Source organism: Pygocentrus nattereri, chromosome 26, assembly GCF_015220715.1.
Source record: "Pygocentrus nattereri isolate fPygNat1 chromosome 26, fPygNat1.pri, whole genome shotgun sequence".
In the NCBI taxonomy this organism is placed as follows: domain Eukaryota; kingdom Metazoa; phylum Chordata; class Actinopteri; order Characiformes; family Serrasalmidae; genus Pygocentrus; species Pygocentrus nattereri.
The window spans coordinates 15,272,121-15,297,628 of NC_051236.1; the positions used below are offsets into that span (position 1 = coordinate 15,272,121).

The 25,508-nt window shown below is 41.6% G+C and overlaps 1 protein-coding gene across 1 annotated transcript in view; it reads right to left on the reverse strand.

Moving 5' to 3' along the window:
* Window positions 1–258: 258 nt before the first annotated feature.
* plxna1b (plexin A1b) overlaps window positions 259–25,508 on the reverse strand; it is a 203,770-nt gene continuing 178,520 nt past the window's right edge. Inside the window, exons 20-32 of the mRNA XM_037534937.1 lie at window positions 25,044–25,278; window positions 22,098–22,240; window positions 20,488–20,744; window positions 14,838–14,904; window positions 10,472–10,618; window positions 9,271–9,430; window positions 8,981–9,084; window positions 8,344–8,440; window positions 7,139–7,329; window positions 5,515–5,684; window positions 3,660–3,872; window positions 3,328–3,478; window positions 259–2,105 (exon numbers count right to left, since the gene is read on the reverse strand). Of these exons, the coding sequence (XP_037390834.1) occupies window positions 2,010–2,105; window positions 3,328–3,478; window positions 3,660–3,872; window positions 5,515–5,684; window positions 7,139–7,329; window positions 8,344–8,440; window positions 8,981–9,084; window positions 9,271–9,430; window positions 10,472–10,618; window positions 14,838–14,904; window positions 20,488–20,744; window positions 22,098–22,240; window positions 25,044–25,278 (2,031 nt within the window). The 3' untranslated portion in view covers window positions 259–2,009. The remainder of the gene's footprint in view (window positions 2,106–3,327; window positions 3,479–3,659; window positions 3,873–5,514; window positions 5,685–7,138; window positions 7,330–8,343; window positions 8,441–8,980; window positions 9,085–9,270; window positions 9,431–10,471; window positions 10,619–14,837; window positions 14,905–20,487; window positions 20,745–22,097; window positions 22,241–25,043; window positions 25,279–25,508) is intronic.

The following is a 25,508-nucleotide window of genomic DNA, read 5'->3' on the forward strand; positions in this document are numbered from 1 at the left end:
TTTTAAAACACATGAGCTCTAAAGGAACCTTAGTTTCATTTGGAAACAGAAAAAGAGAATAAACAAACAAAAACAATATATAAGCATAAGGGGGAAATTCTAAGCAATAAAGCAGCAACTTCACTGTCCCATAACAAACATTCAACCAGAAAAGCCAACGGAACCCCCCTCGCCGTGGGGGTCTCTTTCGGGGGGGGGGGGGGGGGGGGGGGGGGGGGGGGGGGGGGGGGGGGGGATGGTGTTGGAGGGTGGACACACTTGCAGGTGGTGAGGTGTAAAATATGGATCCAGGTTAAAAAATAGGACTTACTTTTTTCTTTGTTTTTTTTTTTTTCGTACCTTAGACAGTACCGCCCACATGGAGAGAATGATGACCAAGAAACACAACTCGTTCAGGTACAATGGTAAACCACTTTCAGATGTTGCATTACAAAAAAAACTGAAACACCAAATCAAATCCACCACAGATCACAGTTTGGTTTCTTTAGGCAAGCAAATTAAAGCAAGAATTCAAAAGAAGTAAAAAAAAAAAAAAAAAAAAAAAAGATCTTTAAAGATAGCCTCTCATCACAGAACGTCTCTCATACGAGATCATTTATAAAAAAGCAGGCTGAATCAAACACGCACACACTGGAGGCAGAAGGCCAGAGGGTAACAGGATTACTTAGCCCTGTCTCTTTAATGAGCTAAGGCTAAAGCCCCTCTTTCTCTCAGTCTCTATCCTCCTCTTCGTCCTCCCCTCGCTCGCGTGCGCTCTCTCTCTCTGATCCGAGTTTGAAGCAGTAATGAATTAGAAGCTTCAAACCTCACTCTCCTTCCCTTAAGAGACTAAGAAAAAAAGGGATTGCGGTAAATCTACTCCTCTTTCTCCAGACGCGTTTGCGCAAAGAGGAAGCAAAACCCATAAGGGAGAGAGGCAGCATCACACACGGAGGGAGACGACCGTGTTCGGTTCATAAAGAGACCACCGAATGAGCCCGAGAGCAAAAATCTCAAACTCTTTGCCTTCTGAACTCCGGATAATTCTAAACTCACCTGTTCTACTTAAGCTACGCCAAACATATTTTCATATTTTCTTTTTTTTGTTTCAGTCATCAGGCAAGGTCATATTAAAAAAACAAAAACCATAGCACATTCCCATGTAACAAAATGCCTTTTCACTAAACGACATTCAAATAAAACATGGCACAGGACAACATTTTATTCATATTTTCTTTTTTTTTCTCCTTCCTATGTAGATTTTTTTTTCTTCTGCTTAAAGTTCTAATTCATCTTTGACTCTATTGTGTTCTGGTGAAAACATGGCAAAGAAAAATCTCAATGGTTAATTTTGCTTGGCTGAAAATGTAACAGTATTTATATATTTATAGATTTATATATATAATATCTGAAGATTTGTCCTTTGTACTGTTTCCTGTAAACTGTGCAAATTCAGCAGTAACACGAGTGGCAAAAGAGAGCAGAGAGAGGGCAGTCCATTACGTTTGTACAAAATAAAAAAAAAATAACAATAAACAACAAATCAACACACAAAGAAAACAAATCCGAATGTCCTTAGTCATTCCAGGGGCGTGTCGTGACAACAGCTATCACATGACCAATCACACGGCTGGAGCAAAGGCATCCCAGAATTCCTTCTTCTTGAGTCCTCAAGCACCGTGTGTGTGTGTGTGCGCGTGTGTATGTGTGTGTGTCTCTGCGTGTGAAGAGGTCCAACACACACTAGTACACGCCTACACTCCAACAAAAACACGACGGGGGAAAAAAAAAAAACAAAAAAAAAAAAACTGCACCACAACAACAGTCAAAACGTCTCCTGTGATGTGTCCTCGGTGGCTCATCCACACACATACTCACACAGACACACACACAGACAAAGAGTGTGTGCCCCGCTCTGTAGAAGCTCCAGTGTACTGCCTCACTTCTCTGCAGTGTGTAGCTTGGTGGGTTTGAGACCCGGGGAGTGTGTGTCGTCAGTCCGTGTTTGTTTCGAGTGCTCAGACCCCCGATCAGCTGCTCAGAGCCATGGTGTCAATCACCTGCTCCAGCTTACTCCTCAACCTCTGCCTGCGGGCCTGCTCATCACGCTCCAGAGCAGAGAGGATCTACAGAGACAGAGAGAGGGCGAGAGAGAGAGAAGCAGAGAGATAGAGATGAGAGAAAGAGAGACAGGAGAGTGAGAAAAGAAAGAGTGGGAAAAGAAAGAACAAGTGAGAGAAAGACAGAAAGAGATCAAGCCAGAAAGATAAATAGAGAAAGAAAGAAAAAAGACAATGAGTAAGAAAGGGAAATAAGAGACATGCAAGGGAGAGAAAGAAAGCAAGTGCAAAAGCAAAAAGCAAAAGAGGCAGAAAAAAGGAACGAGAGAGAAAAAGAAAGCAAGTGCAGTGATAGAGAGAAAGAAAAAGAAAGAACGAATGAAAGAATGACAGATTGAGCAAGAGAAAGAGAGAGAATGAGAGAAAGAGAAAAAAAGAGTCAGCAAGATAGAGAGAAAGAAAGTAAAAAGAGAAAGACAGAAAAAATAGAACAGAGGAGAGAAAGAAAGCATGTACAGAAGAAAAAATTCAGAAGAAAGAAGCAGAAAGAACGAGATAGAGAGCAAGAGAGAGAAAGAGAGAAAAGACTTTCAGTGAAATCAAAAGGTACATTATCTTGCTGCTGCTAACTATCCATCCATCCAGTAATGTCTGTTAGCTTCCACTGCTTTTGATCTGTGTTCACATTTCTAATAAAGCACAAATACGATGTGTGTGTGTGCGCGCACATGTGCTTTCACAAGATAATGACATATGATGAGGAGTGGTGCTAATGGAGCCAGCTGCAATACATTACCCAGAAAAACACAAAACCACTACACACACACACACATGCACACACACATGCACACACAAAGGGTTACAATAACAGAGCAGTAGGACTGAAGGTCATTTGGCAGGAGGTTCAGTGAGGGGAGATGGTGAAATAGCTCTGGACGATACGGCCGAAAAACAATAACTCACTGCAGGACAACAACATAAAACACCCTCACGATTCAGCTGTGCACCGCATTTCTGTGAGATCACCTATTTTGTTCGTTAGGAATTATATAGCATGGTCTGTTTATATTTTTGCTAATCAGAAGTCAGAATATCATACACAAATTTCCTTCCTATTAGCAACTTCATAGCGCATGGAAGACTATAACAGCATGGAAACCAGCATGCTGTATTGATTCCATTTGGCAATAACAATATGTTTGCAGAATAATATCCAGCCCTGCTGTGGGAAGGTAAGACATCTCTGTATGAGGAGTATATATCAGTGTCTGTGCACGCCTGTGCTTACTTCATCTTTGTACTTGGTGATATAGGAGTAGATCTCATGCAGGGCACTCATGCTGTTGAACTGGTTTAAGTGCAGGCGGGATTGCTCCGCCAAGTACGCACTCATATCCTGATCACTGATCGCAGGCATCCGAGAGATATCGGAATAATACCTGAGAGAGAGAGAGAGAGAGAGAGAGAGAGAGAGAGAGAGAGAGAGAGAGAAAGGGCATGTTGAGTAACAGAAAAATAACAGAAAAAATGCAAAAATATCAAATACTGCCCAGGTGTGGGGACTGGTGAAAACTCCCCTACGAGAAAAATATTACAGGTGGAGGCTGAAAGGTGGCCTACCTCTCTACCCAGTTCTTGTAGTTGGGAATGTCTTTAGCGTAGAGCAGTTTGTTGGAGGGCGAGTCTTTGCCCAGCTTATGTTCTGATGTAGAACACGAGTCCATGAAGGTCTGAGCGACTACAGACAGACATGCATCCGTAATACTGTTCTTATGGATGTCAAATACAAACTGAGGATTCTTTATCACATTCACCCAGAACCTCAACGGCAAACTGGAGAGAAGGAGAGATGGAGAGATGGAGGGAGGGAAGGAGAGAGAGAGAGAGAGAGAGATGGAGGGAGGGAAGGAGAGAGAGGGAATGAGGGAGGGAGGGAGGGAGGGAGAGAGAGAGGGAATGAGAGATGGAGGGAGGGAAGGAGAGGGAAGGAGAGAGAGGGAAGGAGAGAGATGGAGGGAGGGAGGGAAGGAGAGAGAGGGAATGAGAGATGGAGGGAGGGAGGGAAGGAGAGAGGGAATGAGAGATGGAGGGATGGAAGGAGAGGGAGGGAGGGAGGGAGGGAGGGAAGGAGAGAGAGGGAGGGAGGGAGGGAGGGAGGGAAGGAGAGAGATGGAGGGAGGGAGGGAAGGAGAGAAGGAGAGAGAGAGAGAACACAAGAACATGAAAATACGTTAAAAAAAAGTTCAACAAAGTTAACTCACTGCTGTTCTATACAGTTATGTACTTTTAGATCATAGTGCTGCACTGATTAGTTGACAAAGTTGATGAGCTGTCAACAATGATGTTGATTATGGAAAAATAAGCCACATACAGCACAGATCAAAAGTTTAAAGTCACTGTTCTCATGTTTGGAATCACATTCATATAAAACCAGTTTAGTTAATTTCACTGGCTTAAAATAACTGGTATAACAGTAAGAAGCTGTGAATAGAAATAAATACATTAGATGGGTCAAGAATGATCAACAGAGCCACAAAACAACTAAAATGACAGAGAAAGCTTTATACAGCTGTTAGTTTGGACGTTTTTTTTTTTTTAAACAGTGATGATCATTCCACTGAGAACCAGTTGCTAAGCAATGTACTCGGCAGCTAAAGGTTACTATTTCTCTATTTTAGCATATACAAAAACAAAAAAATACATTAGACAGCTTCTAGAAGATTTGACCTGTTTGATCAGATTCATAAGAGTATGTCCGAACAACTACATCAAATTCTAACAGACTCTAAACAAAGGTTCTCAGTCAGCAGCTGTTTTATAGTGCTTTATAGACTGCTGGAACAAACTGACTTTCAGGTTAATTTGACAAATATTGAAAAAGCTGACAGGACCTTGATATTGTAAGAGTTGTGTAGCAAATCTGTACAGCAAAAGTCTATTCTGTGGTGAAAGGAATTGCCTGTATTAAAGCACAATTTATGGTGAATAACATTATGGCTGTGGTCCTGGAGGGCCAACGTCCTGCACAATGTGCTTTGTCTGCTTTAACACAGCCACTTTAACTCAATAACAGGCTGTTAATAAGCTAATAAGTTGGATCAGGTGGACCAGGGTTGCTTTCAGGACCAGAACTAAGAAACACTGATCAAAGGTACCTGCCTTCATCTTGTGCCAGTGATCAAGTCACAAAAAAGTTATTCATAGTGAACTCTCCCTAATGTTCTATCGCTTATGTTTAACACAGATATAAGCTACAATGAAATAGCCAAAATTCATTATACTTCAAATGTGGGAGCAGACAGAGACAAAAAGGAATGTAAATATATATATTATATTATTATTATTATTATTATTATTATTATTATATTACATTTACCAGAGAACTTTCGAATGATAGTGTACCATAAGTGTCCTATAATAGCACGTGTTATGACATTTTGCACTAACACCAGGCACCCCCGACCCCCACACTAACCAGTTGCTCTTCCATGTGTGTCGGACATCTGGGTCTGTTATCTGGTGTTTGTCGGCCTGCTCATCCAGGAAGTCAAACATGTATTTGATGGCAAGGGGGAGCGCGCTGCCTCTATGGGCCGTGCTGAAGATGGTCTCAAACAGGTCGTCTACAAACTTCTGCAGCGTGCCCTGTGAGACAGAGAAAGAGAGATCAACTGCATTAATTACAAACCAATTTAACTAAAAACAAAAACTGTAATAAAAGTGACCAAATCACAAGTTTTATATTACACAAAACAAACTAAACAAGCATGAAAACAACAGGGAGGAAGTGGCTACTATAGGAACAGCTATGGTATCTAATTCCAGCATCTATAGCTCTATTGATCACCACCAAGACCTTTATTGAACTATCAGTGGTATAAAAAACACATGACCTATGTTGTAATAAGCTGCGTATACAGTTATCCATTATACAGTGCCCCCAAGGCAAATGTGGCTTATAAGCAGTTAAAGCTGAGACATCTCAATAAGAGAACTCTATAGTGTCAGGAGAAAGGAGTACAGATGAGATAAAAAGAGACCTGGCTTTTCCCAAACAGCTCGATAAGCAAAGGTCACCAGTCTAATTAAGATACAGTGGTGCGTGTCAGACCAGACCTGCTGCTAAATGTTAATCACGGACTAGCCTTTCACACACAAAGGTCAACACGAACTGGCCATGGAGATCAGCTACACAAATCATGCAGAAAATATAGGGTTAAGACAGACACACCAGCACGCATGTACATTCAAAACTCTGGAATCACTTGTCATAACTGCTGCTTTAGTAACCCTTTTTGGTCAAGCATTTAATCGGAGAATTTGGTGACGCCCCCACAATCTGCCATCAGAGGAGTTGCATGTGTGTTTTAGTGGACAGAGTGAAATGTATCCGTGTGTAGAATATGAGCTTTTGTGTTTCTATCACTACGTAAAAGATACATATGTGAATGTGCAAGCGGGCTCATTCAGAGTGCGCTTCAGTTGGGGAAGAGCTTATGATGGATTTGTTTAATTAAAACACAGTGATGTGTGATTTATTCATATTCATGTGTTCAATCATGTTTTCTTGTGCAAAAAGGGAGCGTGTGACAGAAACTTAAATACCAACACATTTTTAGCTTTGCTAGAACACGTTTGTTAAATTTCTAAATAAATGCAACTCCACCACTGAGTAATCATGGTATTAACGCAGAAAAGGGTAAATAACTTACATTGTTAAATGATTATAAAATGAAAATGGTTATTTAAATAAGGATGAATAAAGCTATTAAAGCTTATTAAACCTCACAATATAAGGTTATTAATTGATATATAATTATATACCATCATGTCTGTTTAACTCATTATCAAGGTTATGTAAATATGTACAGCTTCATACAAACTATTTGAAAGAAACATCATTTTACAATCACTTTAAAATATTTATCTGCAATAAAACTCGTTTTATTGGGTCAGATTTTATTGCATTCAAGCATTCAACACTGTCCAAACTATCCAAACTATCAATATTCCCAAATTGCACAGTAATTTAAAAAGTAAAGCTTTTGTACAGTTATTCCAAACTTCTGAAGGGTTGTGTGTGTGTGTGTGTTATCTACCTTGGTAGCAAGCAAGCGTGTCAGGTAGATCTCAGAGACCATCTTGCTGCCACGGTCTCCCTCCCTCTGGTCTGAATGGTCGTGGTTCTTGACCAGATGCCAGAGCTTTGTTCCACTCTCTAAGTCCGGAGTGATCATGGGTGTCCGAGAACGCAGACTGTCAGGACTACTGGCTGTCCTCAACATACTCTCTGTGAGAGTGGAGGGAGGGAGAGAGAGAGAGAGAGAGAGAGTGAGAAATGGAACAAGACAAAAGAATATTCAGGGATAAACCATGCGCTGGAGAAACTGTCATTACTTCTACAGCAACGCCTTAAAAAGAAGGAGAAAGAGAGCTGTTCAAATGTAACACACTTATTTCACTGAATAGAGATTTCACCTTGTACAGAAAGGCTACACTCCTTACTGTCACCAATATGACATCACATTCTATCAGAATGTTCCTGGATTTAATGTCTGTCATCGACAGTTTGACATCATGAGCTGCTCCACCACCCAATCAAATCACACAGCTGGCAAGACAGAGCTCAGAGAGGAGAGAGAGAGTGAGAGAGAGAGAGTGAGAGAGCGACGGAGAGAGCGACAGAGAGAGCGACAGAGAGAGACAGCGAGAGAGAGAGACCGAGAGAGACAGCGACAGAGAGAGAGACAGTGAGAGAGAGAGAGAGAGAGAGAGAGAGAGACAGTGAGAGACAGCGAGAGAGAGACAGCGAGAGAGAGAGAGAGACAGTGAGAGAGAGAGAGAGAGAGAGACACAGAGAGAGCGAGAGACAGAGAGACAGTGAGAGAGAGACAGAGAGAGAGAGAGAGAGACAGAGAGAGAGAGGAAGGGAAGAAGAGAGGGAGGAAGGGAAGAAGAGAGGGAGGAAGGGAAGACGAGAAAGAAATGGAAAGAGAAGGAGGAAGGGAGGGATAGAGAGGGAGGAAGGGAGGGAGGGAGAAAAAGACAGAGGGAGGGAGGGAGGGAGGGAGGGAGAGAGTGGGAGATAAGGAGGGAGAAAATGAGTGCGAGAGAAAAAAGGTGAGACAGAAAGAGTGAAGAGAGAAAAAGAAAAGTGAGAAGTGAGAGACAGAGTTACAAAGACAGAAAGGATGAGAGAGTAGCGAGGAAAAGAAAGAGCAAGAAAGAGTGAAAAAGTGAGCAAGGGAGAGAGTACATTAGAAAGAGAAAGAACTATAACATGAGTGAAATCGAGAGCTTGTACCGTATCTGCTGAGGGACTTGGTAAAAGTGGAGGAATTGGAGATGTTGTAGGCAGAGTTTTGCTTGGGGACGAGAGCGATCACTGAGCCGTCCGTCACCTAGAGAGAGAGAGAGAGAGAGAGAGAGAGAGAGAGAGAGAGAGAGAGAGAGAGAGAGAGAGAAAGGGGAGAGGGGGGAGAGAGAGAGAGCAGGGGAGAGGAAGAGAGAGAGAGAGAGGGAGAGAGAGAGAGCGAGAGGAAGAGAGAGAGAGAGAGAGAGAGAGAGAGAGAGAGAGAGAGAGAGAGAGAGAGAGAGAGAGAGAGAGAGAGAGAGAGAGAGAGAGAGAGAGAGAGAGAGAGAGAGAGAGAGAGAGGGGGGATGAAAACAAATCTGAAACTAAGAGCACCTACTTGAACATTTCCGCAGACTTATCAGGCATTGCTAAAGCGTCTTGCTGCAGAGTAAAAGCTGTGGTTGTTGCTATGGCTACATGTTGAGGTGTTGCTATGGTTACCTGGCAGTGTGCTAGGGTGTTGAGGTGTTGCTATGGTAACCTGGTCGTGTGGGAGGGTTTTTTCGGGCCTTGGCTATGGTTGGCTGCGGCTCTGTACGTGGGTGTGAAGACGTTGCTATTGTATATAAATGTTAACGTGGTTTACCTGGTAGTGTGCGAGTGTGTTGAGCCGTTTCCAGTCATTGTCAATCTTGGTGGTGACGTCCTCATCCTGAAGAATGATTCTGGCCATTCTGCCCTGGCGCCATTCTGCACAAATACGGGCAGAGTTCAAAGCATTTCATAATAGCTAACAGCCATTTACTTTAGTACAGGTCAGACACAAGGTAGTTCCATGTTCTATTACACTATTGATCCTGTGGTCTATTTTTCATGCGTATATCTTCAAATGGCTCTGGAGTGAGAGCTCTCTGCCCTTCTCTCTCACTCTCTTACCAAGATCCATGTCTCCAGCCTTTGGCCTCTGAGAGTAAGGGCTGCCCTTGTACACAGCGTCAAGCAGCTTCTCCTTCACCTGAGTGATGGTGTCACAGTTCAGGCATTTGACCGTCACCTCTGGTGCATTCTCGTTCTCCGGGTTCACGCAGTGCAGCGTCTGCACACAGAGCACAGTGATCAAAATCAGAGCTCTAATTAACAGCCAACAATGACACGGATATCAGACGTTAGACTGAACCGCCATGCATCTGACAAAGCCTCTTTGATTCCCACTTAGGAAATAACATACTCATTAATCATATTTAAATGTCCATCAGCTCTAATATGACAAAACACTGCATAACTACTGCTATCTGGCAACATAAATCTTATAATTAGAGTAATGATAATCAGGGCTGCATGGTATGCACAAATGATGGTGCATTTACGTACTGCAATAGCAATATACTTTGGAATATAGTATAAACAAACTGGTGAACACTTTACGTAACATGGATTAAGACTTAACAGCATTTACGGTAAGATGCAAAAGTCAGAGACCACTCTTTGTTTATTTAATTTCTAACTGAAGTGGCTATTAAGTACAAGTAGCTCATTTTTCAGGAGATATTTCTGAGGAGATTAAACAGAAGCTACTGGTGTTCTCAGAGACAAACTCAGAGCTCAACATCACTAAATGTGCTAGGAATTATTTGGCTTGTGAGAAGCAGAAAATGCAACCAAGACTTCCAAGACTGAGCTTTGGAGGTGTGGCAAAATATGCCTGATGTTTCAATAACATTTATATCATAATTTATCAAAACACCAAAAAAAAACTGCAAAGTTTGAGACCAGCCAGTACAGTTGGAATGAGATGAGATTGGTTATATAGGTGTTGGTGAAATAAGGTATTCATATAATGCAACAAAAGTAATTATTCTGATCAAACAATGCAGGAAAATTGTAGATCATGTAACATTATTGGTTGGCCAATGAATTTTGAATCTAATGCAGGCCTTATATAGTAACATAACTGCAATATTAGTACTCTTTCCATAACATGCAGCCATACTCTGTCTTGGTGCAGTAACTATGAAGAAACAGCATAGCTGTAAATCAAAGGTCACAGTGGGGTAGCAGTTATGTGAGAATAGTTAAAGTTGTGGCTCTTGCTGTGTTTGAAGATGGTGCTCCAGGCTCACACTGTGAAGCCACTGACCAGAGTTTTATAGTCGATCTGCTGTCTGATGAGTTTGTCTTCGCTCAGAGAGTAGCGCGCCTCTCCTGTGATGGCATCTATTGGGCCCTTCTCCATCTGCTGCTTCATCGCACAGTACAGCATAAACAGAGGCTCCCCTGCACACTCCTGTACACAAACACACAACAGCACCATCTCGATTACAGCATTTTGACCTTCATCCCGACACCAAGTGTAGCATTACAAAGCTCCATACCAGAACGTCCATAAAGCACAAAATTAAAAGCACTTCTCATTGTCTGAACACTCAGCGTTTACTGGTGTGAACACAGAACTATTCAGGTTGGTACAGTTTAACATTTTCTTTTTTTCACAAAAAAATCAGCACAAAAATCTTACAATTTTCATTGTTGGAATAAAATCTTCTATTACCAAAATGCTAACTTTTTAGGAGAAAGAACAGCAGCCATTTATTTTATTTCCATGTTAATGTAAGTTTATGGAACAAGATGTTATTCAAATTAATTCTGGATCATTTCTATTAGCCCTCTCACAATGAAAAAACGGTTATTTTATTCATATTTTATGATAACATTTACAATGCAGATTGAAATAGTATTAGCTAGACAAGGTATTTAAAGATGCTTCATTCAATATATCAAGATTTAGGGAAATTAAATGTATTCATTTATCAATCTATTAACAGTACATTTTTGATAAGCTATCTGCCTCTAGATTTGGTCACAATTTTTCAGGTATCATGCCATCTCGATGTTAATGTTATTTACAATCCAGACACTTCATCGCCACTCTGGACATGTACATTTTCTTCATTTTTACAGGTTCCTACAAATTACTTGAAAACTACAAAGTTGTATAGCTGTAGCATCATTTTATACATGCGTCTTCAACAAACTGCTTTTATATTACTGAAAACTGTGATTCCAAACTTTTTAATGGCAGTGTACTAAGTACACGCTTCACTGTTACACTATTATTGCTGCTGTCAGGAGGAAAACCCTATATCTCCATTTTTGTTTTTCAGTTTTTGACATAATTTGAAAATTTCTGTGTAAATTTCATGATTAACTGCTCAAAGGAAACAGACCAAAAAGTCTGTTTCCATTAACTTACATTAAAAGTTCAGTAGGTTTTTTCCTTCTCCTGTAAAGTTATTTTGGGTATACAGAGTTATTTTTTGATAATAGCAATATGGTAATGTAGGTGCCTCTGCTTGTATCAAATTATGATATAATAATGTGCAAATTAATTTGGCAATAGGAAAAATACATTGTACAGATATATTAACAGCCTACTGAAACTGAATTTTAACTATACATTTTCAAAAGTATTGAACTGCTGGTAAAAATTTTTTGTTTACTAACAGAGACTTTGTATGAATAAGCACGGAACAACAATCGTAACAACAATTCAATATTTATATATAGTTTACAACTCACAGGAAGCCATAGGATGTTCTATAAAGTAAAGCTCATTGACATAATTGGCCTTAAACTAAAGAGATGAGCATTTGTTCTGTTTTTAACTACTATGAAGCATCAGTCCCAAGTAAAGCCAAGCAGATGCTTGCGGTTACTGGCATAAACCATTTAAAAATACTGCGTGATAAACAGTACTGCTAGTACTGCTACTAATAGTAATGCTTGATAAAGCTAAAAGCTTATGCATGTGTTATTAAACTTATTGAAGCCTGAAATTCTTTTTACCCTTAATTTATTGTTTACCACATAAATTATGGTACCATTAAAAACACTGCAACACACACTGTGCAACACTAATACACAAAACACACGAGGGAAAATTACTGAGGGAAATGAGATCACAGGGCGAGTGTTCAGGAGGGCATCTCTCTGATGTTTCTGAGGTGTATTTCATACTGTCGCACAGTTTATTTTCCATTCAGATCTGAAGCATTTATACCTCTCTCGCTCTCTCTCTCTCTGCTTAAGCACCGGTCTCAATGGCTCTGGAGCTGAGCTGAGGGCCATCACAGCCTCTCAGCGCTTAAACTGTTTTCCCATCATAAGAGCAGGAGGTGTATTAAACTCCAATCAGTCCGCAACACACACACATATACACACAGAGTGCAGGTGGGGGAAGGTGGGGTGAGGGGAGAAAGCGATTTCTGCTGCTTCAGTCTTTCTACTCTTCCTTCACAGCCCACTGGAGAGCAGGAGAGAAAGAGTCTCACTGATGGGTAATGTTCTCCAGACTCTGTCTTTTTGTTCCGCAAAGCATTAACGATTTCTGCCAAAACACTCGTTCTGAAGTGGCCCATTTCCTCTGCGCCAAACTGAGGGCAAGTGGTTTATCCCAGGTTCGAGATAGAGGTGCAAGATACGTCTGTCGGAAGAGTCCTCTAGGACTGATGAGTTACTCCTGTAGTCAGGGAAAACAAAAACAGTGCGGAAGCAGCATAAGCTACCGCCACTCCCCCGAGTGTTGGGTTGTTTTATGCACAAAAGCAGCCGAGAGCGAGTCGGAGCGAGCCACTGAGCACGCGTCAAGGAGGTGGGGGGGGGGGGGGGGGGGGGGGGGCGACTGATGGAGGGGTTAATAGAAGGCTAATGACTGTGGAGGAAAGTGCCGGAGAAGCACTTCAGAGCATGAAATGTGTCAAACAGGCAATGAGACGAACGCTGGCACCAGCTCTCTCTCGCTTTCCTCATTCCTTCCCACGCACAACTCTCCTTCCTCATCTTCTGCAACTTTTCCCTCACTCTCCCACATTTCCCCCACTTTACCTCCGTCCTTTCATGTCCTTTTCACCTTCGTTCACTCATTTTCTCTGTCGCAAAATTGTTTTTCTCTGTAGAGAGAAACTACTCAACCAATGAGAGAGCATTTGGCCATAAGGGGTGTAGAGCCACACATGACAGTGTGTGTATTGGCAGCAAAATTACCCAATTACTTAACGATAATTTGTCTTAATTCCGTCTTCTCATGTCCTTCTCACCTTTGTTTTCCTTCACTGGCAATGCTGTTTCTCACAGTAGAGAAAAATCATCTCAAGTTCAACAGAGTGCATATTGGCAGCCAAACTATCCACTGAATTAACAACAATTTAACAACAATTTGTCTTTATTTCTAGCTTTTCATTTCACCTTCATTCTCGCATTTTCTCATGCCAAGTTCAGGGAAGTCCCTGAACCACATGGAGAACCTCCGCATAAGGGTTGAGAGAGATGTTCTGCCAAATTTCTATATTAATTAACTATAACTTAATTATAGCACTTCTTTATTGTCTTTCACCTTCATTCTTTCACTTTCCCTCTTCTAAAATCATTTCTCACTGTAGACTGAAACAACTAACTCACCAGAACACAAAGCATCTAGCCTTAAGAAAAAAAAACCCACTGTGCACATTGGTGGCCAAATGATCCACAATTAAGCATCAATTGACTCAATTAAGACTAATAACCAGTCAGTCACCGAGTACTGTTTTGAGAGATGATTCTGATCCCAATAAGTTATTCCTATTAATATACTACAGAAAGCGCGCCCATGTCCCCAGACACATTCTGCCTCTAGTGGCCCTTGCTGGCATCCATACCCCTCTGGGCTACCCTCCCCCCCAGCCACCCCAACCAACCACCAACCCCCACCATATGTCCCTGCCTCGTTAGGCTCGTTAGCATTGGGGCTAATTAAACAGACAGCTGTTAACGAGCACCAACAGACAGGAGACAGACACAAACATTCTCTGATAGCCAGACGCACTGTCTGGGTCAGGCTGCTCACTTTCTGATCAGATATCTCTGTGCATAGTTTTTTAAACAAACCATATGACTCTATGGCAGCTGGTTGTCCGAAATGCTTAGTCATACTCCTGTGCTAATGTGCATTACTACTTCATGGTGTAGGCACAGAAAATACGTCTCAAACTGTAACATGCTGCTCAAAAGAAATCCCAACATCAGAGTGAAGCATGTTCAGTAGAATGCATCTCCAGCACAAACATCCATGTGTTTCAGCGTCTCTCTAATAGTCACTTCTTTTGATTCCTATAACCATCTGGCTGGTAGTTTACTTCAAGAAACAAATTTTTGCCTTGGTCCAGAGTCAGAGACATTAAGACGGCTATATATAGACTGCTGGCTGAGAGCATGTGTGAGGGCTGATGGTTGAGAGACTGAGAAAGTGATGCTGCCAGGGACATATGGTAGGCTGCGCACTGTTACTGAACTCAATCTCCCATAAGCCTTTGCACAGCACCCAAGGTCTGCAGAGGATACCCAAACACCAGGGACCTCAAGCTGTTATGTTCACAGACACACGTTCACACTGAAAGTGCACACACAAGCGGGAACACACACACACACACAGATACACAAGCACACTCACACATAGGAACACACACACTCACCTTCAGGAACTTGTAGAGCAGGAAGGTGAACCAGTTTGTCAGCATTTTCTCAGCCACAGACTCCGTCCTACAAAGGAGAGGAAGAGTAATGTCACACATTCAGACCCGCACAGTGCAAAAAAGTGGTACAACCCTTCAGGTCAAGTGACACATATGAAGCTTTAGGGAAAAGTGAGCCAAGGAGAGCAAAAGACAGAACGACCTACAAGGGAAGTGCCTTGTCGAGGAATGACGAAGTATGGCGCGTTCAACTTTTGGCCCCTTTTTTCTTTCAAATGTGCTTGAGGGGGGTGGAGGTGGAGAGGGCAGTCAAAAGAACACAATCATATGCAACACCCCCCCCCGGTCAAGTTACGTTTTGTTTATTTTTCGAATTGAAAATAAGTTGACACATCATCAAGGAAAAACAAAGTGCAAATTTTAGTACACAGTTTGTATTTATTTGCTGAGTTTAACATATTGGGGAAAAAAATGAAACATAAACCTAGCATGCCATTATTTTTGTACAAGCCAAATTTTAATATTTTGTTCCTTCAATATGTTTAATTCAGCAAATAAGCAAGTAGCTGTGCATTAAAACATGTTCCCTCTAGAAGACAAACTTTTTTTCCTTAGACAATTAACAAAAAATGTAATTTTGCCAGGGGCAAATGATTGCAACCAAATTTTACAAAAGTGTGAGTGGACACCCTCAGCTACTCCTGAAGTAGAAACTCTATATTACAACTCTGGATAAATCATCTCATTCTTACTATTTACTACCTTTCAAAATAATATCACAAAATCTCCATCATATTTCGCATATTTCAGATCATTAAAAGTACATATTAGGGATGCATTAATATGGAAGTTCTGGGTCAAAATGATAGCCGATAATTGACACCTTATTTTGATCAAAATCTATACTAATAAGAAATAATTATATTTATATATAAAAAAACACTATAATTCAGTACAGTATTGCGGTAAGCACAAGGCATTTAAAAGCAGTACTTAATATTAGTTTTTTTCGTTAACACAGACATTAGTTAGATTTGTTAACTGTACATTACTCGATCAAAAGGAAAAAACCCACTAAAATATGGCGTGTATGCTGCCTCAAATCGCCCTGTAAAACCTGAAATAATAAATAAGTCAGAGGTGTAGGGCAGGATTTCACAGAATTTTTTGTTTTTATGTATTAACATCATATGCACAGACTCAAAAAGAGGTTCCAGTGTGATGTTTAGCTCTCAAATGCAAAATGATCATACTGATGAAGAAAAAATGATCATATACATATACATCACATACTGATGATATGATGAGAACCAAGCTCTGAATGAGTTGGCTTGTTGTCTCAGAAAGGCAATGTCTGATATCTACAGCACCATTCATAGCAATTTTAATTTTATTTTTGTGTTAATTTGACTGGCTACCCACATGTCCATGTGCATGCACTTCTGTGCAGTGGGGTTTTAACAGTATGATGAGCTCCAGGACAACACTGGGATGAGGGAAAAAAAGGAAATTTCACAGCATCACGTTTCTAAAATTCAAAAAGAGATTTTTAATGCATTTAGCAGTGCTTGACAGATATTCTCACAGTTGCATGTGTGATTTTCTTGTAGTCTGGCTTTGCGAAACTGCCCTCCCTATACATGACACAGAAAGTTCTTGGACATGTTAAGCTATTAAATACACAAAACTTTGATGACAAACAGAGGTCTGGCTCCTGAGACTAGCCTTATTATAGCTTTGCACACTCCTGGCATTCTCTCAAGTAACTGCAAGAGGAGCCACCTAGAGTTACCTTTCTAACAGTCCTGAAAAGATCTCACTGAGCACTCAATGAGCTATCAATGCTACTTACTGACTGAGCACTTCAAAGAAACATTTAATCACTAGGCACTATTTACATTTGTCTTAGAAGCTAATTTTAAGCATTTAAGCATAGCCCATTAAATAAAGGTGCCTTTAAAATGATACACATATAAAACAAGGTGCATCTAAACCATTGACTGGTACTGTATCTAGAAGGAACTCTCCCAAAGGAGGTCTAGAACCACTGGCTTTATAGATTTCATGTGATTTACATCACATATTCAGATGTCATGCATTTGTCAACTATACGTCATGCTGACAGTCATTCTGAGTATCAGCGCCTAAAGATTTGAGAGTTGAACTCTCACAGTACCGTGCTGAAGCCCAGTGGTGTCAGCAGCGTTAGCTAACCTAACTGTCACGCACAGCAGCGCGCACGCAAATGAAGCAGCAATATTACGGAACTGATTCGTCCCTTTTCTGCTCTCCAAAGCAAGCCACCAATCTTCATTAAGAAACGCATCAATCAGACAAATTCAGTAAGTTCTCTAGCTGAGCAGAAACCTGCTGCATGAAATAACCGTCGCAAAAGTCCCTCGGAATGAGGCTAATTAACAGGCAGGGTAATTAGCGGACGTTATTAGCGCTAATCTGCTAACGAAGGGGGAGAGGAGGAGTAGAAGAAGAGTGCGGGGGAAAACTGTTTGTTTTCTCCTTCTCTCCATTTAATTATTCACTCGCTCACCCAGCGACAGATGAAACGAAAAAAGGAATGGTGGAGAGAGAGAAAAATGAGGCAGTGCTATCTTTAAATGAGAGAGGGAAGAGCACGAGCCAGGGAAAAAGAAAGAGACAGGGAACAGCCCACAAGAGAAGCGCTTTATCTAGGAAACTAGGGATAGTGCTTGCTAGAGTTTGTCTCAACTTTGGGCCCTAGTTTTCTTGATCTTCTGGAGGAAGGTAGAAGTGAAAGGACACTGTAGAGTTTGACACTGTAGAGAACAAGCTTTAGGCCAATCGCATGAAAGTGGACATAGAAATGAAGCTTCTCTCAAGATCTCACTTTCATATGCTCAATGTGCTGGAATCACGTGTGTAGCTACAGCTCTCCCAGTGGAGCTGAGCTTATCTCAGAACCAATCATTTTGGTTTGACAGATTACAGGTGATTTAAAGTATGTATTAGAGATGCTCTGATATGGATGTTCTGGGTCTACAATATTTATAGCTTGACAACTGATAATACTGACACCAATAAACAATAATTGTCCTTTTTGGCATTTAAAATATGTTCACCCTTTAAACAATATGTGGATTTAAACAATATGTGGACAAAATTCTGATGGGTCACTGATTAGTTTTAGATAACAGGGACAAATCATGGGCAGTCATAGGCTGGAGGTTAGGGAACCAGCCTCGTGACCGGAAGGTAGCCGGTTCGATCCCCAGAGCTGACAGCACATGACTGAGGTGTCCTTGAGCAAGAACACCTAGAGACTCCTTGAGCAAGCGCTCCCCGGGCGCTGTGGATTGGGCTGCCCACCGCTCCGGGCAAGTGTGCTCACTGCCCCCTAGTGTGCGGGTACTCACTAGAGTGTATGTGGTGTTTCACTTCACAGATGGGTTAAATGTGGAGGTGAAATTTCCCCTTTGTGGGACTAATAAGGGTCTCTTAATCTTAAATCAAAAACAACAATTCATTTGGTCATTTTATGTAAATACAATATATACCATTTGCACTGGTTCACACTGGGAGTCCAGGCCAAGGGCTCTCAGTGTGGCATTCTGTCATTGGTATAGGAGTGTGTGTTTACATGTGTGGTAGAAATTGCATATTGGTATTAGCTTCAGGATGACATTAGCAGATGATGCTGAATGAGATATTAAGAGGAAAAGAATTAAAAAAGAATAAATCTGATCAATTCTGCAGCAAATCTAGCCTGAAATAGACCAAAAGTGAAATTGTGTTACTCGATGGGCTTCAGTGTGTGTGCAAACTAATAGAGAACTAATTTCTTGTATTAACTATGGATCATCATCCCAATAGTAAGCCAATAATACTGAAATATGCTAAAATAAAAGAAATTGTGCACTAAAATTAGCAGAAAATGGCACTTTTAAGTTTATTCCTCATAGAGAATGTGTTTTTCACTTCGACAAAACACGTTATTTAACCCAGGGTTTACAAACATCTGTACACAACTGTATATCATGCACCCCTAACATGTACTCCAGTGTCATGTGTTTGTTCAAATGCTGTTGTTCATTGGAACACTATAGCCACACCCATTCTCCACAGTTATGAAGAACAGCAGCTGATTTCATATATGGTCATATCCATACCAGTCTCACTCTCAAATGCCATGATTTGTCCTCTCAAAACTGCATCTGTACATCTCCACCCATGCCAAGAATACCCCCCCCCCCCCCACACCATCACTCTTTTTGCCCACCCCCCCCACTCCCTCCCTCCTCCCCATTTTTGCTCCAAGCCTCCTTATCTCCCAGTGCACCTCTCACTCTTTCTCTCTGCCTTTCTCTATCTCCTTCTCTCTCTCTCCAGGGAACTTGTGTGCTCAGGTGTGTAATATTCTCAGACAGAAGCAGAGGGATGGAGAGAGGAGTGGGAAAAGAAGAGATACATGCATCGACAGTGGCAGACGGAGAGGAGGGATGACAAAGGACCACCTAAGGCTTCACTTCATATTAAAGTATAATCAAACAACTAGTTTCGAGGAGAAGGTTAAGCTAAAAGTCAAATTTACACAGTTTTACCCCATATATAATCAGCGAAGACATGCTTGGTGTCTGAAGTTTCCTTCGGTAATTTTTGCAACTATGAGGCTAATGAAACTAGTAATGGAAGCTGGTAACACTTTCTTTTACAGATATCTAAGTTCTAGGTATTAACCCAATAAGCATGTGCTATAAACTACTGTGTTACAAAGTATTTTTTCTGTGCAATATGTTGCCAATTACAATGACAGTTTAATATGAATAATTTTCAAATACCAAAGAGTTTCTATGTATTAAGTGGGTAAATGTGTTATTTTCCAATGTGCTTTTAATTTTTTGGGTTAAAATGGGACAAGAACACAGATGTCAGACTAAATTACACTGAAATGCCCATCAGGTTCCAGATATTAAGCAGGTAAGAGTAAACATAGTAGACATAGTAAAATCTCTCATAAATATCATTATTTGGAATAATAAAGCTGTAAGAACAAAAATTCCCTCTCAATTTCACTGTAATGTCACAAGTTTAAGCAGAAAATACATCAGAAAAATCTAAGTAAATATTAAGGACCCAGCAAAAACACAGTAAAAATCATTGCTTTCCTTTACAATACACATTCTGTTTCATTTCAGGTAACAGACAGGTAAATACTCATGTTACTCATGTCTTCGTACTACCTTTTCCCTCCAATGTGGTACATGAAGGTGTTTTTAATGCACTTTCATAACAAAACAGGTGCCATTATAGTAAAATTTATTCTGTTCCTCACACCTACCTGCTCAGTGCCTACAGCTTATGAGCCTATAAAGGAAACTGTTACCTGGGAGGTTGAACCCTGCCAATTAGTATTAAGCAAACCGTAGGGCGTCAAGGTGTTACGCAATCTCAAAAAGATTTGCTTCTGTACTTTGTGACACTATGACATTATATAAGCTTTCATGACTTGTTAACTACATCAGCCTCACAGCTCTAGGGCAAAAGAAAAGAAGCAAACTTTAGATGTAAAACACTGGCTGATGAAATTCCTTTGAGGTTGGAGAAAAACTGTAAATTTTATGTCTAAATTATCACTATATCATCCTGTACACTGCAAAACAAAGGCCACAGATACCTGCGGAGTAGTAGTTTGGGGTGGTTCTTGCTCTCCAGGTTCTTGTCTATGAGGTCAGAGAGCAGCTGCTTGAGCACTCCTGTGGCATACTCCATCTCCCCCTGCAGGGCGCTCATGATGAGGGAGGCCACATTGCCACGGTCACGCATGGAGAAGGAACGCTGTGCCTCCAGAGTGCGGATAAACGTCAGCAGGAAGTGTTTCTTGTTCAGCAGCTGCCCGAACAGCGTCAGGGCCTTCTCTACATTGGCCGGCACCTGAGGGACAAGGAAAAAGTGAGAGACAGAGAGAGAGGGCGAGAGAGAGAGACAGTGAACAGTGTGACCGAGAGCATGAGGTGAAGCATGAGTTCAGTGTTTAAAGCTTCAATGCAGATGCTTTGGGAATTGATTTGGTTTGAGGGCTGTTTAATTTTTCATGTTTCTCAAGGCAGATTGGCTCGCAGAAGTGACACCATGTTTGATTTATCGAGTTGATTCCAGAATAGTCATTATTCTTTAGAGTTGTTTTTGATCTGTAATTCACAATGGACTTGTTTTATTGATATAGACTGAGTTAGTGTGGTTAATAAGCCATAACATTTGGCTTCTGCAGCTTCACAGACTAGACAGACAGGGACGCTTGTCAGCATAATAAAGAGGCTTTACTTTACTCTGTTTGAATTATGCCATTATTTAAATTGAACCAAACATGACTAATATTTTGCACCCCACCGTTACTAATTAGCCAGCTCTCTCTGTTGCTCAACTGCCATACTCTCACATACAGCCCTACCTGTCTAAACACTGAGTAATTGCATTATTCATTGATTACTAACAAATCAATGAGCAACCAAAAGAAGGAAGCACTAACTGTCTAATTGGCCAATTCCTTCTGTTCCAAGTTTCAGAAATTCAGTCCATCAATGGAGCAGTCAGGCCAAAACTGCAAACCACACAATCAGTGCACCCCTCCAGTCTGAGCTCATATTTTGGTTGATAGTATTCTGAGACTTAGTGACTTAGAGCCACCATATCATCCAGTTTTGTGCTGCATGGGCTTAGACTGAGTAGGTTAGCAGTGTTGGGTAGATTTGCATTCAATTTAGTGCTAAAAACTCTTTAAAAGCCCTAAAACCATCCCGACAGAGGCTTTAAGAAACTAGCCATTTTAGCCTCCCCATTTTGCTTTGCACACAACATCTTAGAGCCACATATGCACAGGGGAAACGAGACAGCACACACATACACAAAGAGCAGCAGCCCTATTCTTGCGGCTCCTAACTGGAGAGAGGAATAAAATATTGCAATACTTCTAAGAGCTTTTAAGCAGAAATGTGTGTGTAGCTCTCTGGGGAAGGCCTGGACTGCAACTCAGAATAACAGCATAATAAGAAATTGATCCATACAGCACAAGAGTTGATTCCACCAGAGATATGAATAGAAATCCAATGGCAACACATACAGTTTACCAATTATGCAGCTTCTGATGCATTTTGGTTTTAGTGTGTAGGTATGAAAGAAGGTAGATTGTTGTCTGCCTACTTGTAGTAAGCAATATGGTGGTAAGCAGAATCATATTTCAGTCATTTGAAAGTGAAAAAAAATCTCTGTGTAAATATGATGTGTTACCTCCATCTCCTTCAGTACAGGGTGGTCTTCAATGCCAGGGAAGAGCACTCTCATGGCATAAGTACGGTAATCCAGGAAGGGAATCCCAGCCCCATCTAATTCTTGAGTCAGCTCATGGATATCAGTCTGCAATTCTGCGAATGCTGGAGAGATAAAGATACAGTTTATTTAATCTCTCAAAAACAAGCTCTTTGTAACCAGGGGGAAAAAGTGCAGTAGACATACATAGAATACATAGTAGAATATAGCAGAAATAAGAGGAGCAGGACATGTGCAGACTGTACCAATTAACAGTACACACTAAAACTGCTTTCCCCATCACAGTGAATGAATGCTTGCTTTAGGATTGTGCCTGTAAATTAGGGCCCAGCAGGGGAGGGTTTACATTTTCTGACAGGCAGCAGTGCGGGCAGCCGCACGTCTGTCTCTTTCACTACAGGGCAGCCAGGGGGAAGAGTTTAGCGGACAAACGCGTCAACCTCTGACATCCTGCCTGGACAGAAGAGGTGAACTGTGGGTTATTGAAAAGCCTGAGACTCCACTAGCAACTTAATGAAGAGAGCAAGAGAGAGAGTGAGTGAGAGAGGAAAAAGAGAGGAAGCATAAGAAGAACGAGGCAGAAAAGGGAGGGAAAGAAAAAAATGTGTTGGGAGAGAGGAAGGGAGAGAGTTGCTGATAAAGAGAGAGCAGTAGAGCACAAGAGTGAGATGCTGTGGGAAAGAGAAAGGAGAAACTGAGTACAGAGAGTGATGGAGGCAGAGTAGAAGGACAGAGTGATTCTTAGAGAGAAGGAGAAGAGAGAGAGAAAGAGGGATAGTGGGGGGAGGGAGACGATAGATAAAAAGAGAGTGAGAAAAAGTGAACAAAAGAAGGGAGAGACTGTAGGAGTGTAAGCAGTAGAACGAAATGGAGGAAGAGAGAGAGAGAGAGAGAGAGAGAGAGAGAGAGAGAAAGAGGCACAGAATGTGTATGTGTTTGTAAGCAAGAGAGAGAAAGAAAGAGAGAAGAAGAGAGACTAAGGGGAGACAGACTAAATTATTTGTTTTGTCTTAAGGCCAAATGTCCTGCCTCTCTAAGTCCTACCAGTCTAAATACTGCCTAACTTCAGCATTATTTTCTGCTTCTTCTGACAAATCAGTCAACAACTGAACTAAAGAAGCAGAATACACGATTTCAGGTGAAAAATCTATGATGAGTTGAAACTATTTTGGGTGAAGGGCACTTAATCAGAAAGCAAAATAAAAAAAAGTTGCAAAAAACTATGTGAAGTCAAAGTGTGAGTAAGCAGTTGGACTGCTTTAAACACTCAACTCGTCCAGAGGGGAGAGCAGGGGGGGAGAGAGCGGGAGAGAGAGCGAGAGAGAGAGAGGGAGAGAGGGAGAGAAGGAGAGAGGGAGAGAGGGAGAGACGGAGAGAGGGAGAGAGGGAGAGAGAGAGAGCAAGATAGAGGGAGAAGGGGAGAGGAAGAGAGCGAAATAGAGAGAGAGAAATAGAGAGAGAGAGAGAGAGAGAGAAAGGGGAGAGGAAGAGAGAGAGAGAGAGAGACAGAAAGGGGAGAGGGAAAGAGAGAGAGAAGAGGAAGAGAGAGAGGGAGAAGGGGAGAGGAAGAGAGAGGGAGCAGGGGAAGAGAGAGGGGGACAAAGAGAGGGGTCAGAGAGAGGGAGAAGGGGGAGAGAGAGGGAGCAGGGGAAGAGAGGGAGAAGGGGGAGAGAGAGAGAGAGAGAGAGAGAGAGAAGGGGGAGAGAGGGAGAAGGGAGAGTGAGAGACAGAGAGAGAGAGAGGGAGAAGGGGAGAGAGAGAGAGAGAAAGAAGGAGAGGGAGAGACACTGAAAAGAAACATGGAAGATTGAGGGAGTGAGAGAGAACAAGAGTTTCAGAGAGTAGTAAAATGGAAAAAGAAGCCACTCTCGTTTTATCTCTGGAGGTCATTCCACATGCTCTCTCTTGACCTCATGTTCTCTCTCCTCTATCCATCTCTTTTGTCCTCTCCTCCTTCTCCCATCCCTCTCTCTGGGTCTGTGTGTCTGGTTAATCTCAGCGCTGGGAGATGGACGAGGGCATCACCTCAGGGCAGACACACACATAGATAATGGCTGCCCAGTCTCACGCCCTTTTGACCGCAGACAGAGGAGCAAAGGGTGGGAGGAGGATTTTGCTGGGGCCAGTAAGACCAGAATGGTAAACTGGCATCCTGACAAAAGAAAAGACTCAATGCTGTTTGCTTCTTTAGTTTTTAGTACTGGAGCTACAAAGCTAATGTAGCTAATAATTAATGGAAGCTTATAGTCAGCCAACTAGCATTGTGCAAACCTTATGTCTAAACCACCACATACTTTCTTCAAAGCATGTCAAGACTTCAAATAGACTTGCTTTGAGGTTTATGACGCTGTAGAGCATACTTTTATTTATCAAAAGAACAAAAGAACACTGAATAGCTTTTGTCCATTAGCTTCTACTTTAGCCACACAGCTCTAGCACAAAACTAGAGAAACAAATTCTGAATGAAAACAAAAATATTTGTTTAAACACCAACAAGCCTGACAAAAACATTTAAGAGCAAGAAAGAACTAAAAGATTCTCTTTTACACTGGAGATGCACAATGATCTCAAAACCAAAATGATACATTCATTGCTGATGTATTTTCTATATCTCAGAAGAGTAGAACGTTTAGGCCATGCTGGGTTACTCAAAAATGTCTACATTTTATTCATTCTACTGCATTTGTAACCCTCTTCAAACGCTATATACCTCCGTAATGCTAGTCTAGTTAAATGTGTGCCCTATTTCTACAATTCATAAATGTTTATCTACTGACAGATATGTGCAGGAAACATACCAGATATTCACAATTCCCCCATCAGTGCATCCCTACTTCAAACGCTAACATTGAGCTGTGCAACAGAAGAGGGAAGTGCAAATATAGGGAAACAAAGTAGATGTCATACCCTCCTTGCACTCCAGAGCCACCCTGGACTCCAGGTTGTCCATCTGCAGTTGCAGGCGTTTGAGGGTGCGGTCAGCGTCGCGGGACTTGCGCTTGTAAGCGATGAGGACGATGATGATGACTAGCAGTAGGAGGCCTCCTCCTCCACCGATGCCGATGATGGCGGGCAGTGTCAGCAGACTGTCCGAGTAGATCTGGAGTGTGCCGGGGGAATACTCGAACCCTCCAACCCGCACCTGCACCGCACACGCACACACAATTAACAAAGTATATACATAACGCCTGGAACTACATAAGCACACACACACATACACTTTCACCAACATGTGTTAAGTGTGGCACCTCCCCTATTTTCAGTGTTTTCACTTAATGTCTCTGTTGAGCATTCTGTAGTAAGTGGCTGTTAACAGCTGTAATTACCAGGAACATGCAGACTAAAGCTTTTCCCATTAAACCCACTAAAACC